Source organism: Diplotaxodon limnothrissa, linkage group LG10 (assembly GCF_057381915.1).
Source record: "Diplotaxodon limnothrissa isolate DT_005_m linkage group LG10, D_limnothrissa_male_GT1.1, whole genome shotgun sequence".
NCBI lineage: Eukaryota > Metazoa > Chordata > Actinopteri > Cichliformes > Cichlidae > Diplotaxodon > Diplotaxodon limnothrissa.
The window spans coordinates 4012200-4028355 of record NC_140605.1 but is presented as its reverse complement, the minus strand read 5'-3'; the positions used below and the strand labels follow the sequence as shown (position 1 = coordinate 4028355).

At 43.4% G+C, this 16156-nt stretch overlaps 1 protein-coding gene across 4 annotated transcripts in view; it reads left to right on the top strand.

The window, feature by feature from the left end:
* mark4a (MAP/microtubule affinity-regulating kinase 4a) overlaps positions 1-15181 on the top strand; it is a 32589-nt gene extending 17408 nt beyond the window's left edge. For 2 of the 4 annotated variants that reach the window (XM_085363334.1, XM_085363333.1), the window contains exons 6-17: positions 345-415; positions 509-565; positions 996-1232; positions 6487-6606; positions 6689-6788; positions 6892-7001; positions 7692-7878; positions 8139-8350; positions 9041-9144; positions 11768-12052; positions 14701-14745; positions 14845-15181. In XM_085363334.1, the coding sequence (XP_085219460.1) occupies positions 345-415; positions 509-565; positions 996-1232; positions 6487-6606; positions 6689-6788; positions 6892-7001; positions 7692-7878; positions 8139-8350; positions 9041-9144; positions 11768-12052; positions 14701-14745; positions 14845-15181 (1865 nt within the window). Of the gene's footprint in view, positions 1-344; positions 416-508; positions 566-995; positions 1233-6486; positions 6607-6688; positions 6789-6891; positions 7002-7456; positions 7460-7691; positions 7879-8123; positions 8351-9040; positions 9145-11767; positions 12053-14700; positions 14746-14844 lie in introns of all 4 variants that reach the window. The other 2 variants (XM_085363336.1, XM_085363335.1) reach the window with 2 other exon arrangements.
* Positions 15182-16156: the final 975 nt, after the last annotated feature.

Genomic DNA, 16156 nt, shown 5'->3' with positions numbered 1-16156 from the left:
TTATCAAACAAGATAAACCTTAAAACTATTCTCACATGGATTTTCATCACCTTCGGATGGAGCCAAGGTCGCTGCTACCCTCTTCTGTTATGCCTCAGTCGTTCATTTCCTAAAATATCAAACTGTTCCTTTGGTCTGCATGTATTATTTGTTTATTATATGTTTTCATGCAATTACATGATTTGTGGATATTAAAATTAACTTACAGTGCTTGCATCTTATTAAATATTAAAAGCTGCTGATGTGATTAAAATTGACTGTGTACGTCAGCAGTGTTTACTTAGCTAACAGCATAAAGCTTCTGGCTTTGTTACCTGACTGATGTGCTGATATGCTCCTCACAGGTGAAGTTTTTGACTACCTCGTGTCTCATGGGAGAATGAAGGAAGTTGAAGCAAGAGCCAAATTTCGACAAGTATGAATACGTTACCTCTCGGTGTCAACGTTACACCAGTTGTTGCATTTTCTTGTCGGTACTTTAAGGGTGTCTGTCTTTCTATGTCCACAGATTGTTTCTGCTGTCCACTACTGCCACACGAAGAACATTGTCCATAGAGATTTGAAGGTGAGGAACCTCAGAGGAATGTCTGGGGCAACTTTCAGAGGGGGATTAAGGCTAGTCTAGGACTAGAAAATTTATTTCACTGACAGATTACCCTGAACTCAAAGTTGTAATCTCTGACAAGTCTTAATCTATGTCTCTGTAAAGGGTTTTTAATCCCACTGATGAGTGTATGGGAGGGTAGAATGTGCAAATGCACAGTGGGCACAGTGACATATATACACTATAAGTCATGCCCAGTTGAACTTGTGCATTAGTGGATAACACACAAGTGCAACTTCCCTCTCCTTGTTTGCACTCTTTGTATTCAGTACAACTTTATTCTCATTGTACTCTCTTTTCTCTCCCATCCATCTTTCCTGTTCTTCCTTGTCCTTTCCATCCTGCTGTCCGTCTCTGCTTCCTCCTCTGCGTGAATGGATGTGTGAGTCAGGCAGAGAACCTCCTGCTGGATGCCGATGCCAACATCAAGATTGCCGACTTCGGCTTCAGCAATGAGTTCACCCTGGGCAACAAGCTGGACACGTTCTGTGGCTCACCGCCCTATGCTGCGCCTGAGCTTTTCCAAGGAAAGAAGTATGACGGGCCTGAGGTAGACGTCTGGAGTCTGGGAGTCATCCTCTACACGCTGGTCAGCGGCTCGCTGCCCTTTGATGGGCAGAATCTGAAGGCAAGTGGAAGGCTGGAGGAAACTATCCGTCTGTTTGTCTGTCTGGGGATACTTGAGTTTTCCTTGGTGGTTTATTGTAGCAGCAATAGGTTTTCATGCATTAGTACGCAACAACATTAAAATCACTGATTTATTCAATAGCTTTGATCTTCTAGTTACCAGTGTTGGGACTAACGCGTTATTAAGTAACGCGTTACAGTAACTACGTTATTATTGTGGTAACGCGCACGGTAACTAGTTATTATGCCAAAATCAGGAACGCGTTAATCGTTACTGGGATTTAGATAGGCTCGTTATTCGTTACTTCGTGTGGTGGCTATCGCGGAGCTTCCACAGATTCAGTAACATTAGCAAGTGGTGGAGGCCAGCAGGTGGATGAGGGAAAGGGGACGCAGGAGGAGGAGAGACCCGAGGCGGCCGCCGGTCCGAGTGTCAGGTGAACTGAACTTCAGGTAAGAAGTTATGACCTGCAGTCTATCTGGGTCAGATATAAACCAAGTTTAGGTGGAGTTTATTTTCGTTGTGCTGACTTTTTACAGTCAGTTACAATAACTCGTACTGCGTACTAGCTAGCTTGACAGAGTTTATATACAGCTGGGTGCGTGCTATGATGTTACTGATGTTGAACTTTATTTTATTCATAAGGTTAGTTAGTAGAGTTGCCAACCATCCCGTAAAAAAACAGAATCGTCTCGTATCCAGGGAAAATATCATGCGTTTCGTATTGAGGTGAAAAGGAACAGTTTGTCCCAGACTTCAGCTAGAATGGAAAAAGACACAAAGCTGGAGTTATTCTGTGTCTGTGCTGCACAGCTGCCTCTTCTTCTCTCATTCTCCCCCCTCCCTCTCCTGTTTCTACTTCAGTCATGAAACTGATCAATGATCAGCTGATCGGCTCTCTTGTTTGTTTATCGCTCACTTTGCGCCAGAAAGAGGAAACCAGCGGAGGTCGCGTTAAACAACAGCAGCATGTTTAAGCTTGATCAGCTGTTGTTAGAATTTATTTAATATTAATTTCTAGTATCAGCTGATGTTTGCTGGAGCCACAGCTGTAAAGCTGCTGGTCATGATGTCGGTTTGGTTATCTGGTGAGAGGGAAACATGAAGATAAAACCAGGAGATGTCCTTACTGAATCATCAGAGCTGAACAGGTGATGGAGAAACAGGTTTACCTTTTAGGTGACATGAATGAGTTGAAGGGAAGTTATGAACTGTTTCTGAGAGACAAATAACACCAGGATCCTTTTCTAAGCAGCTGACAGCTGGTAACTGTGCAGGGGCGGGTCTAGCAAAGTGTTGCCAGGGGGGCCGGTAGGGCATTAACAGGGAAAGTAGGGCACAAAGATATACTTTTCTTTCCTATTCTCATTTAAAATATCTAGCTTTTAAAAAAATAATTATCTGAATCTTCCTACAAACGATTGATAGATTGATGCATATACAGTGGGGCAAAAAAGTATTTAGTCAGCCACCGATTGTGCAAGTTCCCCCACTTAAAATAATGACAGAGGTCAGTAATTTGGACCAGAGGTACACTTCAACTGTGAGAGACAGAATGTGAAAAAAAAATCCATGAATTCACATGGTAGGATTTGTAAAGAATTTATTCGTAAATCAGGGTGGAAAATAAGTATTTGGTCACCTCAAACAAGGAAAATCTCTGGCTCTCACAGACCTGTAACGTCTTCTGTAAGAAGCTTTTCTGTCCCCCACTCGTTACCTGTATGAATGGCACCTGTTTGAGCTCATCATCTGTATAAAAGACACCTGTCCACAGCCTCAAACAGTCAGACTCCAAACTCCGCCATGGCCAAGACCAAGGAGCTTTCGAAGGACACCAGGAAAAGTATTGTAGACCTGCACCAGACTGGGAAGAGTGAATCTACAATAGGCAAGCAGCTTGGTGTGAAAAAATCAACTGTGGGAGCAATCATCAGAAAATGGAAGACATACAAGACCACTGATAATCTCCCTTGATCTGGGGCTCCACGCAAGATCTCATCCCGTGGGGTCAAAATGATCATGAGAACGGTGAGCAAAGATCCCAGAACCACACGGGGGGACCTGGTGAATGACCTGCAGAGAGCTGGGACCAAAGTAACAAAGGTCACCATCAGTAACACACTACAACGGCAGGGAATCAAATCCCGCAGTGCCAGACGTGTTCCGCTGCTGAAGCCAGTGCATGTCCAGGCCCGTCTGAAGTTTGCCAGAGAGCACATGGATGATACAGCAGAGGATTGGGAGAATGTCATGTGGTCAGATGAAACCAAAGTAGAACTTTTTGGTATAAACTCAACTCGTCGTGTTTGGAGGAAGAAGAATACTGAGTTGCATCCCAAGAACACCATACCTACTGTGAAGCATGGGGGTGGAAACATCATGCTATGGGGCTGTTTTTCTGCCAAGGGGACAGGACGACTGATCCGTGTTAAGGACAGAATGAATGGGGCCATGTATCGTGAGATTTTGAGCCAAAACCTCCTTCCATCAGTGAGAACTTTGAAGATGAAACGAGGCTGGGTCTTCCAACATGACAATGATTCAAAACACACCGCCCGGGCAACAAAGGAGTGGCTCCGTAAGAAGCATTTGAAAGTCCTGGAGTGGCCTAGCCAGTCTCCAGACCTCAACCCCATAGAAAATCTGTGGCGGGAGTTGAAAGTCCGTGTTGCTCGGCGACAGCCCCAAAACATCACTGCTCTCGAGAAGATCTGCATGGAGGAATGGGCCAAAATACCAGCTACTGTGTGTGCAAACCTGGTAAAGACCTATAGTAAACGTTTGACCTCTGTTATTGCCAACAAAGGTTATGTTACAAAGTATTGAGTTGTATTTTTGTTATTGACCAAATACTTATTTTCCACCCTGATTTACCAATAAATTCTTTACAAATCCTACCATGTGGATTCATGGATTTTTTTTTCACATTCTGTCTCTCACAGTTGAAGTGTACCTCTGGTGCAAATTACTGACCTCTGTCATCATTTTAGGTGGGGGAACTTGCACAATCAGTGGCTGACTAAATACTTTTTTGCCCCACTGTATACCATCAACACAGTGAACATCACTGTCACAATAGCGTTTGTTTTCATTCAAAGGCTTTATGATTTTCCTATAATGGTGTATGCAGCTCATCTGCAGTCTGGTGTTACCTACATCTTCCTATTCAGAAGGCAGAATTTCCGAGTTCTGAGTACAATCGAAAGCACCACGACTGCAGTTTTCGTGTTGGATGTAAAAAGCGCACGTGACGCTGTGATGTAGGCTAGAGTCATGGCGGCGGTCAACGACGGTCCAGGCGTGGGATTTCTCTCGTGGAAATATGCACATTATCTTTTCCTTTCTGTTGGTAGGTGGCACAGTGCACTGTGGCAAGTAAACAAGCTAGAAGACTGGCAATCTTGCTGGGTATCCAGTTATGGAAGCAACATTAACAAGAGAATTCTGAGTAAAAACAAAGTTACTTTCCCTAGTAACTAGTTACTTTGAAAGTAACAAGTAACTTGAAGTAACTGAGTTACTTTTGATAGAAGTAACTAGTAATGTAACTAAGTTACTAATTTAAAGTAACTTACCCAACACTGCTAGTTACAATGCAATGTTGGGCTGGGAAACCTTGCATCACAGCATTTATGTGAAAGTAACTTTGACTAGTACCACCCACCTAAATGGGTAGGAAGTGGGTTATTTGCAGACCAAACAGCCCTCCTGGCACTTCCAAATCCCACACCACCTCCCATACCTCAAACATAACTCAAAAACAGGACAATTAGCTGCTGACTGAACATGCAATATCCTCTGATTCAAATTTGGCCAAGCATCCTCTGAATGCACCAAATAATCCTGAACCACAGATGCTTGTTTGGAGGATCCACAAAGGATGCCCAAGTAGCATTCCAGTGCCAGAAACCAAAGGACTCCCGCAGAGGTCCTGTATCCATCCCCTGACATGTCAGAGGTTTTGGCAGCACAAGGCACACCAGTCAGCCGTGTTGTGGCTGATTGGTGCATGTTTATTAAAATGTAGACAGTGTGGGTGGCACATACATATCAGACATAAATGCCAAAACAGTCAAAATGCATTTAATTACAAGAGTTAGGATTGATTAGGAAGCCATCACACTACTGAACTGATAGGATTTAAAATGGTGGTGTATTCAGGCCATATTTAATCAGCTAATAGACAAATATAAATGTTGCCATTCAGCTACTGAGGCCTCTAAAAACTGTTGCATGCTGTAAAATGCTGACAACTGTTGTAGATATCTGGTCTGTCCATCATGCAGCAAGTGGAGCGCTGTACTCTCTGTGCAGTTTCCACATTGCAGCAACAACAAGCACACGATTATCTTTCTTGCGTTTTGCATTTCAGACGTTTTCTAATTTCTCTAAGTGATAAAAATAAAAGAATCATAAATGTTAAAACAAATGTGCATATTTGCTTATGCTGACATTATGTTCTGGAGATGTCACACATGATTTCAACAGGCCTTCACCTTGTAGTTTGCATCCAAATATGATGTCACATTTGACCTCTGACCTCACCAATTCCATTTCTATTTCCATTTCATTAAAATACTGCCCAGACAGAGAGCTGCCTTGGCGGAGGTTTGGGCTCTCAGAGTGCTTCTTGTTGGTGATGCATTTCTCAGGAAGCAGGCTAGTTATTTAATATGTCCAAAAATATGTACATACTGCTAAAATTAAAAAGAGTTTGAACAATAGTACAAAGTTGCTGAGTTCAAGACTGCTGTTCAAAATTCTTCTCATTTATGTGATTTTATCTACTGTTTCATTTAGTGTATGTTTGCAGATTTTAGCCATTCACAGCCATTACCGTTTCAGCAACATCTTTTTTGACATACCATAATGCCTGGAGAATCAAAGTAAACAGCTGTCAGAGGAAAGGATGTGGCAAATGTAGCTAGACTTTCGGCAGCATGGAAGGACTCCATTCAGATGGTTTGTACACTAAGGCATCATCATCAGTCTTCTGTTTGTAATATCATTACTCCGTGCAGTCGGCCATGCTGAATAAAAAATGAAGAATAGAACTTTTATCTCAAATTTAATAGTTGGCAATGAATGCCTCCCTCCTCCCAGAGCTCCACTAAAGGAATGGTAGAGACCGATGTATATTTCATTTGTCACATATGTCACTATTGGTAATGAACATGAATGACCTGGTCTTGTTCTTCTCGTATTATGCTGAAGGAAATATGGAAAAACATGTATTTGATGTGGCCAACAGGAACTGAGGGAGCGCGTGCTGAGGGGAAAGTACCGCGTGCCCTTCTATATGTCCACAGACTGTGAAGGCATCCTTCGCCGATTCCTGGTGCTCAATCCCGCCAAACGCTGCACACTTGAGGTGAGCGTCGCACAATTAACAGAGCAGACGTGTTGTGAAATTCCCGCTAATGTGAAGCTCTTCTGTCTTTCCGCTTCTACAGCAAGTCATGAAGGACAAGTGGATAAATGCAGGATACGAGGGGGATGAACTGAAGCCTCATATAGAACCTGTTGAGGACTACAGTGATCCAGCTCGCATCGGTGAGTCAGTGGGCTGTCAGCCTGTCCACTGAGCTCTATGTAATTAGGATACAAGGTCATCTGTGTTTTCTTACCTTCATCTTTGTTTATTTTTTTGGTTCAGAGGTTATGGTCGGGATGGGCTTCACTCCAGAGGAAATCAAGGACTCTCTGCTTAATCAAAAATATAACGAGGTCACCGCTACCTACCTACTGCTTGGCCGCAAAGGCGATGTGAGTTCTGTAGATGTATCTTACCTGTATTATTTATTTATGCATATTTGACTATAAGGTACATTAACCTTTTCCACACAGTGCTTCAGTGCTTTATCTACCTTCCATCTTCACACATAACCAGTTTAGAATCAACAGTTTACCTTTGAACTTGAGGATGAAGTTTCTGGTTTAAACGCACACAGAGAACATGCACACTGGATGCAAGACACTGGACCAAGAACCTTTGGACTGTGAGGAAACAGTGCTAACCACTGCACCGCCTTTCCAGCCAGTACGGTGGTGCAGATGTTAGTGCTGGATCACCAGAAATTGGAATCGTTTGCATCAGTGTTTAAGTTTGCCTAGTTTAGAATAGTATGATGCCTTTACCAGGCTTGTAGATAAACAACATAAAGCCAGATAGCCACACATTCTCCTTAGCTCAGTCAATGTTGCAGTGCATATCGATGCAGACCGTATCTGGCAAGGATCAATGGGTCCAATGGGACAAAATTAATATTATTTAATTGTTTGTTGTGTGTTTTCAAAAATCTCTTTTTTCATATCTCTTCTCAGAGCCCTTATTCCAAATTCTGACTCCAATCTTTGTGTCTGAAATCACTACATACCATCTCCTTATCTCTTCAAACCCTCTGCACTGTCACACTTTCTAATATCATTCTGTCCAATATCACTGGGACATTATAGGACGGCAGTGACGCCCGCACTGCTAGTAGCCTGTCCCTGGCGAGGGTACGACCCAGCCCTATCACCAACGGGACCAACAAGCACTCCTCAGCCACTGGCTCCTCCTCCTCCTCCACCTCTTCGTCACATAGCAAGACTCAGCGTAGTGCCTCCACCTACCACAGGCAGCGACGACACAGTGACTTCTGTGAGTCTCTTTTCTAAACTCTTTCTGAGCTGTGATGAAATCTGGAACCACGAACTTCCTCCTTGTCCAGTGACCACAAACTGTCATTGGGTCTCGGCTGATATGACAAGGAAGGTTTTCTAATTGGCAGTTATTCAAATGAGGGTCTTATTTAGGTCTGTGAGCACTGTTGTGACAGCTCTGCTTTCACCCAGTCATCCACAGAATATTCCTTATATGAATTCCTATGTGTCTGTGCTCTGCTGTCCTCCACAACAAAGGCGGGCCCTCCATGCCCGTCATGCACCCCAAGCGGAGCCCAACCAGCACGGGCGACCGAGAACTGCGGGAGGGAAGGATGCCTCCGCGCAAGGCTAGCTGCAGTGTGATGGGGAGCCGCAGCCTGCCTCCCTCTAGTCCAATGGTTAGCAGTGCCAACAACCCCAACAAGTCTGAAATCCCAGACCGTCGCAAAGACATGACTGCCACCACGGTAAGTGACACATTTACTCTTCAAGAAGCAGAAAGCTGGGCATCGAACCAAGAGCATAGGTTTTACTGCAAGAATCGGAAAGTTGGTCTTCACTACTCCTCAGCAAGTATAGTTTTACTACTGTTAGCACTCACATAAGTAGTCATTAAGGTTGTATAGCTTCTTAGACAAGTTAAAAAAACACAAACCTTGTGCTGTGTATAGTCAGAAGGACATATATATGTCTATATGTATATATATGTATAGATGTGTATATATAATGGAAAATAAGGAAAGGCCTAAAATAATTATTTACATAATCGCGAAGCTATGGCTTTTTTATCCTTAAAACTATATATATATTTTTTGTCTACCTTTTTTTAAGGTAGATTTTTAGATACAAATCTTGTTTTCATGTTGTTAAAAGGTTAAAATGGTTTGTTGGAGGTCTGTAAATTGTAATAAATATTGTAACATTGTAATAAATATTGTAACATTTAAAAAATGCATTCTAGGTGTTTTATATTCACTCAGCCGTGGTCCTGTCTGCTTCCAATGTAGCTCCAACAGATATCTTTGTAAAATGTCAAAGTTCAGTACAGGTCATGGATTTGCATTACAGTACAGCTTCACTGTATGAATCACAGTTTAATTTCCTCAACAACTCTCTAAGCTAATATGTGTTCTGAAATTACTCTTCTCCTCGGATAGAATAACATCCCCGGAAGCGCCATGACACGCCGGAATACATATGTGTGCACCGACCGTTCAGGAACTGATAGACACTCTCTTCTGCAGAACGGCAAAGACAACAGGTACCACTTTGTGTCGTCAGTAGTCGTACAGATTCACAGAGACTTTAAGCGGGTAGCAGATATTTGGTATCATTAACCTTCAAAGGAAGGTGGATTGGATTGGGGTTTTTAGTCCTTTGTTCTGATAATATTTACGAACTGAGTCACAGGGCACCACAAGTCAGTGTCCTGGTGAGGGTGAGGGTTATGCCAGGGAGGGCATCCAGCATAAAATCTCGGCTGAATCAAATATGCAGATCCTAAAGCAAGAGATTACCATACCAAATCAGTAGGCTATCAGTCAATGTGGTGCTGTTGACCAAAGACAAAGGAAGAGGAGAGGTGGAAGGCATGTTGGTAGGCAGCAATAGGAAAAAAGAAGGCAGGAATGTGGAGGTGAGAGGGCTGTAAATGTAAAGGGAGAGAGCTGGCTGATACTGTATCTGTGTCAGGATGGAGGTCTATAGGATCGCTTTGGCCAAGAAGAGGAAGTGCGTAAAGGCAGAGGCAAGGATTAAGTGGTGGAAGTTGATGAAGGAAGAGCGTTTCGCAGAGTTCAAGAAGGATTGAGATGGTTCAGGATGAAGTACAGGACAATATTTAAAAGAAGAGGTTAGCAAAGAAAAAGTAGGTAGTCAGGAAGAAGAAGAAGAAAGTAGACAGGTGCACTGAGAGGCAAAGAGAGAGGTGGCAAAGGATGAGGCTTATAGTTAGCTGCATGCGAGGCTGGACACTAAGGACGGAGAAAAAGACTTGTATCAATCGGCTATGCAGTGAGACAGAGCTGGAATTAAGGATAGAGATGGAAATGGGCTAACAAGTGACAAGAGTGTGTTGAGAAGATGGAAAGAGTATATTGAGGAGCTGATGTATGTAGAAAATGGGAGAGAGAGGATGGAGGAAAATTAGTGAAATAAGAAATGAAGGGGGTTAGCAAGGAGGGCAGCTTGAAGGGGATGAAAAATGAAAAGGGGATCAGTCTAAGCAACATACCTGCGGAGATATGAAAACGTCTAGCAGAGACCAGATTGTTTAACACAGTCTGAGTGAAAGGATCCTCGAGGAATGAAGTGTGTGCTGGTATGCTTTTTTTAGAACAAGGGTCATGTACAGAGCTGTAATAACTGTAGAGGGAAAAGGTCGACCATGAAACTATGGTTGTTGAAGCTAGGTTAAGAAGACAGGTGACGAACAGTGAGCACTACAGATGGGATGTTTGGTTTGGGATATAGTATAGAGAAGGTCAGAATGAGCTTCACTGTCTCTTTGTGGATCTAGAGAAAGCATGTGATAGGGTGCCAAGAGAGGAACTGTGGTACAGCATGAGGAACTCAGGAGTGGCAGAAAAGTATGTGGGTGGTGCAGGACATGTATGAGGACAGTGAGGTGTGTGGTGGGACAGCAGCAAGAGTAAAAAGGTTTAGAAGATGGTAATGACCTGCTGTGATGTATGGTTTGGAGATGGTGGAGACGGAGTTGAAGATGCCAACATATTGGTACGTTCTGAAAAGAATACGACATCCTTTTAACCATGACGTGGTTGTCTTGTTGATAATGTGGCCAATTTGCAAAATTAACTGTGATTTTTTTTTTACCACTATTCATCAACAGCATGTTTTAAAGCTCAGTTTTTAAAACCTTACAATTAGTGCTGTCAGCGTTAATCTCTTTAAAATGACCTTAACGCCATAACTGCATTAACATGGCAAATATCCGTAAGCGATAGGTGCACTCTATTTAGTCATTAGCACTCATCAGGCAATGTCTATGGGCAACTGACTGCACTCAGACCAAAGGGGGCTGAATAATTACGCACACCCCACTTTGCAGTTATTTATTTGTAAAAAAAATGTTTGGAATCATGTATGATTTTCGTTTCACTTCTCAGGTGTACACCCCTTTGTGTTGGTCTTTCACATGGAATTGCAATAAAATTGATTCATGTTTGTGACTGTAATTTGACAAAATGTGGAAAAGTTCAAGGGGGCCGAATACTTTTGCAAACCACTGTATTAATGACTAACCTTGTGTTGTGGATGGATTATCTCAGTTGTTCTCCTGACTGGAGTTTGGTCCGTTTACAGCATCCTGAAATGCGATTGCGTTTGTCCTTAACCATCAGGAACCCTCACGTTAACTTTTATCAAGTGGAAAAAAGTTAGCATTCATCCTCCAGCTTCACTGTGCTAATGTGTTTATGTTATGCTAACCATAGCCGTGTAGCTAGCCACTACGTAGCACATCATTATATACCAGCTAGTCCCCCCTCAGTAACCCTACAAACATCACTGCTGTACTTTCTAATTGTGTAATTTTTTCAGAAATCCCTGAGTCAGAACATGTTATGTCGTCTTTAGATGGAAACTAGCGAGCTAACTCCCAACGCCGTTAAACTCCATAAATCCTGCTTTCATGGATGCCTGGATGTTAAACTTAATTGTTACACCTTGTGAAGAAGCTACACTGATCATTTTATTAAAGATGAATTTAGACAGTTTGTCAGTGTTTGTTTGATTTTGGGACTAGAGGCGGAGTTTGGACCCGGAAACGGCTAATGACGTCAGACTCAAAGGCCAGATTATCAAAAATTATAAGTCAATAAGACTAAAGACTAAATCCTGTTTATTTTTCTTCCTCGCTCCAGTTCCCTGGGCCACCGCATGCCGGCAGCGTCTCCCTCCACACTCAGCATTTCTGCAGCTGGAGCTACAGGCTCATCTTCCTCCTCAGACCGATGCCGCCTGACTCGAGGCTCCACAATCCGCAGCACCTTTCACGGGGGACAGCTGAGGGATCGTGGTCCCCCGGTCTACTCGGCCCCGCCCACTTCACCCACTCTGTCGCACCACGACACCAGCCCATTGACCCATGCCCGCACCAGGGCCACCTCCAACCTCTTCACCAAGCTGACCTCGAAACTCACTCGCAGGTAGACTTGCACTACGTGTGATCTGTATAGTAGTACTGCTGAATACAAGAAACATGACAGTTTCTGTAGCTTTGTAGGTCTTCATTAGGCGATGAAATCAAAACTTCTTTGATTTAACCAGGAAAGTATTTACAGCCTGGGAAAACTGCTCTTTGTACAAGCCGCCTCTTCTGCAAGTGATAGGATAATAAATAATCAATAGAATGATATTGTTTAAAGTAATGGCTCGAGATGAGAACATTTAATAGTATGGCTTATGTATTCCTTCAATATAAATGAGCTATGAGACATTAGCTTACCTTAGCATAAAGACTAGAAGCACGTTATAAAAGCTGTGCTCCAGTTCACCTCCAAACGCCTTCAAGTTTTTTAAATATTACAAATTCAAGTAAAATCAACCAGCTGGTCGTTTCCTGAATGACTTGAAATTTTCATTGGTTAGGCTTTGAACACAGTAGCTTGTAGTATGTGAGTGTAGTTCTGTTACCTGTATCCTTAAGCACTGACATAAGCTATACTCTACAAAAGCTGTAGTCTTTTTAAGAAAGCTGGAGCTGTTTTGTTTTTGTTTTTTTTACTTTTAACAGAAGCAGACTCACAGCTTCTCCCTGCATCATACATTTGTGGAAACCACTTGCTATAACATTAGCAGTTACTACTTATTAAGAAGATAATAGGGGTGTCCATATTCATAGGCTGCATCCTCCTGAGGCCACATTTGTAGGCCGATTACGTCACAGCAACGCGACGAAGGCTGTCCAAATTCATAGACTCCTCCAAATGCGTGCTCCTTTTCCCCAGAGTTGAAGGATGTTATTGTTTGGCTTTCAGTGTTTTATTTGTTCATGAGTAAATCGGTTTGGCTGAGATTACAGCTGAATAAATGTCAAAGGGAAAACTGATTAAACAGAAGTGTGAGATGATCGAGAATTTACACCAGGGTCCTGTTATATTTTAGATAGCAAGGAGCAGACGGCCAAGTTTATTAAACTCCACCGAGGCAGCGATGACGCAAAACTGAAGGCTAGACCGTCCAGTTTCACAGCTGCTCACTTCCGCCTACCTGGCCTTCGGAGGACCCGGCCCACTTAGACTGTGAAGGCCGGGCCCTCGGGAGGATGCAGCCTATGAATTTGGACACCCCCAATATACACGTGTTTGTATGCTAAGCTAACGCTATGTTGGTATTATGTTGTGTTAATGTGACGTTGGGTGAGAGTACTTCTTGGGAAATTTCACTTCTCAAGACAGCTGCTGCCGTTTGTCTTGGACTGCTGCTTCTCACTCGTGACTGAAGTTGTGTTAATCCATAAACATGCAGAAGAACAAAAAAGGATAAAACCTCTGTGCTGGCTCACTACAGAGCTTGACATGAGACATCCATTTTACTTGATCTTATTAATTTTGAGCACAGTAGGAAACAGTCTTAATAATGAATCTGTTACACTACCTCATAGTGTAGCCCTTGCTACATGTACATAGCTTTTATTCAATTTCCATATTCTTATATGGTTATTGAAAAAAGGACACAAGTGTCTCTCACATGTTTTTGTTTTTTGATTTTTGTTTATGGCTTTCTTTGCTGTTCCAGTTGGTGTAAGATTCTTATGAACTCAAACCAAGGACGTCAAATGCATGAAACAAAGTCATGTAGAGTTGATGTAAAGTTCTGTGTTTCATCTTGAGCACAGCCTGGGATGGATCCATGCTTATCAAAACATTTTATCCACCCAGGCCTTTCAGCAAGCCCTGCTGCGGCCCCGGATTATCCCCTCTCCCTCCCAGTCATCATAATCACACGTCTAATCTTATCAAACCTCAGCTTCATCCTTGCCAATCAGCTGCAGCGCTGCACTCTTTTTCCACCACTTGCTTTCCTGTGATTCACTTATACTCTCTCTTACTCCTCCCCCAAATCCCCTGCTCTTACCCTTTACTCCCTCTTTTTTCTCCATCTTTATCTCGTTCTCTTTTCTCCGTGTCATGGCATCAGGGTCAATCTTGACCCGTCCAAGCGCCAGGGCTCAAACAAATCAGTCTCGGGTTGTACTCTTCCACAAGGATCAAAAACAGTTAGTAAGTTTCCATGTCTCGCTCTTCTTTCTTGTCTGCCTGTGCCGCCCATTTCCTGTCTGCCTGCTCACACTGGAATTTGCTCAAGTTCAGAAATGCCTGATGTTTTTTCATACTGCTTGTCTGCATGCCTCGTGAATGGTCTTCATTCTGTCCAGGTCCCACACACTTGTTTTCAAGCATGGTTGCAATCAAGGAAGAATCAGTGTCATCGTCTATAAAGACTATCCACTAGCATCCCGTGTATACCTGTAGGAATAGTGTTTCCAGTTTGTGGTTGGTGGGGTAAAAATCATTTAATGTTTTCTCCATGTGAAGTTGAGTAAATGAAAGTAAGTAAAATGAAAACGTCGTAACACAGAAGCTGAAGGAAACTGTTTATATCTGCATGCTTTAGAAGTCGTGAGTGAGTGAGGAGTGCCTTTGTCAGGACAAGTTGTTTTGCAACATCACATGCTTGTTGTTGCTGATGCTTGCTCAGTTCCACATTTAATATCCACTTGTTAATGCCGTCTCATCATGAGGCTCGTTGTGCTCTGGTGGATTACCTCTTACGATGCCTGTTTGTCCAACAGGGTCACAAATGAATCTGAGGGAATCAGGAGATTTGCGGTCACAAGGTAAGTACATAAGTTCTGCCTGTGTCGATAGCGTTTAGAAACAGAGAGGATGTCAGATGTCTGACCTTTTTCTTCCTGTTCTTCCCTCCCTCTCCTCAGTTGCCATCTACCTGGGTATCAAAAAGCGTCCGAGCCCCGGGCCGTCGGACGTGGCTGGGATCTGAGAGGCGGCGGGCGGCGGGACCCTGCGGAGGTGGTATTGGCTCTGCGGGAGGCAGCTCTCGGATGTGGCTGCCAGGTCCACCACGCCGGCCCCTTTCTGCTCTCCTGCACCCACGGCGTGGCAGGGGGCCGCGTGGCTTTCGAGGCCGAGGTGTGCCATCTTTCCACAGGCACCTCTGAGACTTCTAACGGGGTGCGCTACACGCGACTCTGGGGGGCGCCGCTAGCTTTTCGGGACATTGCCACCCAAATCTCTAAGGACCTTGAACTTTGATCGAGAGGGTGCGTTTGCATACGAGTGCGTGGTTCCGTGTGAGTGTTGTTGATGTATGTGCGCAAAGGAAATCAAAAAAGGAAAACAAAAAAACAGAGAAGAGGTGAGGGGCTGGACCCGAAAGAAAAGATGTCTCCTTCTGTCTCTTTCAAGACTAACCTCCCCCCTGCACGCACACACGCACACACACACACACACACACTGATAGACACACACCTGATCCGTAAAGTCATACAGACTAAAACATCCACCCTCCTACCCCCTGCCCCCTTCTCTCTCCACCCTACCCAACACAGCTCAGCTTTCCCTTCCCTGAGCTACTGCTCCCACTGGACCTGGATCAGATGGAATAAGTTGAATATTTTTTATTGCTACTCCTAGCCATAATGACTCTTTATTTTGTTATTTATTGTTCTGGTCATTGTTTTTACTCACTGTCACTTTCACCACTGCAGAAAATCACCTCCTGTCTGTCTGACATCCTCATCCATCCTTTTTTTAACACTTTTTTTTTATATGTCACCTTTACATTGTGTTACTGTTTTGTTTTTAAAATTTTTAATATTCCCCCCTCACCGATAGTTATCCTGCTGAAATAGTAACATGCACAAACAAGGAAATGGTCCAACTCAGCAATCAGACGAGCAGCCGCAGTGTTACGTTGCTTTGAGTCGGGTAAATACAGCAGTGACAAACACGCCGGATTAAGGTCAGGGGATGGGGTTGACGGGCCGTTGAAACAGCCAGTCAGAAGCTTGAGTGCAGCACGGAGTTATGGCCTCTCAGTCACATTAGTTTCTCTGAGTGACGAGAGCAGACGCTTCAAATTTAGCTAATGTCGGTCAGTAGTAACTGTAAGGTCAAGCTCCATTTTTCAGCCTTCTTTAACGCTAAATCAGTCCAGCTGATTTCCTCCTTTTATTATCCCAGCAAACATTTCAGTGGTGAGTTAGATCAGTGCTCATTCTAAACATC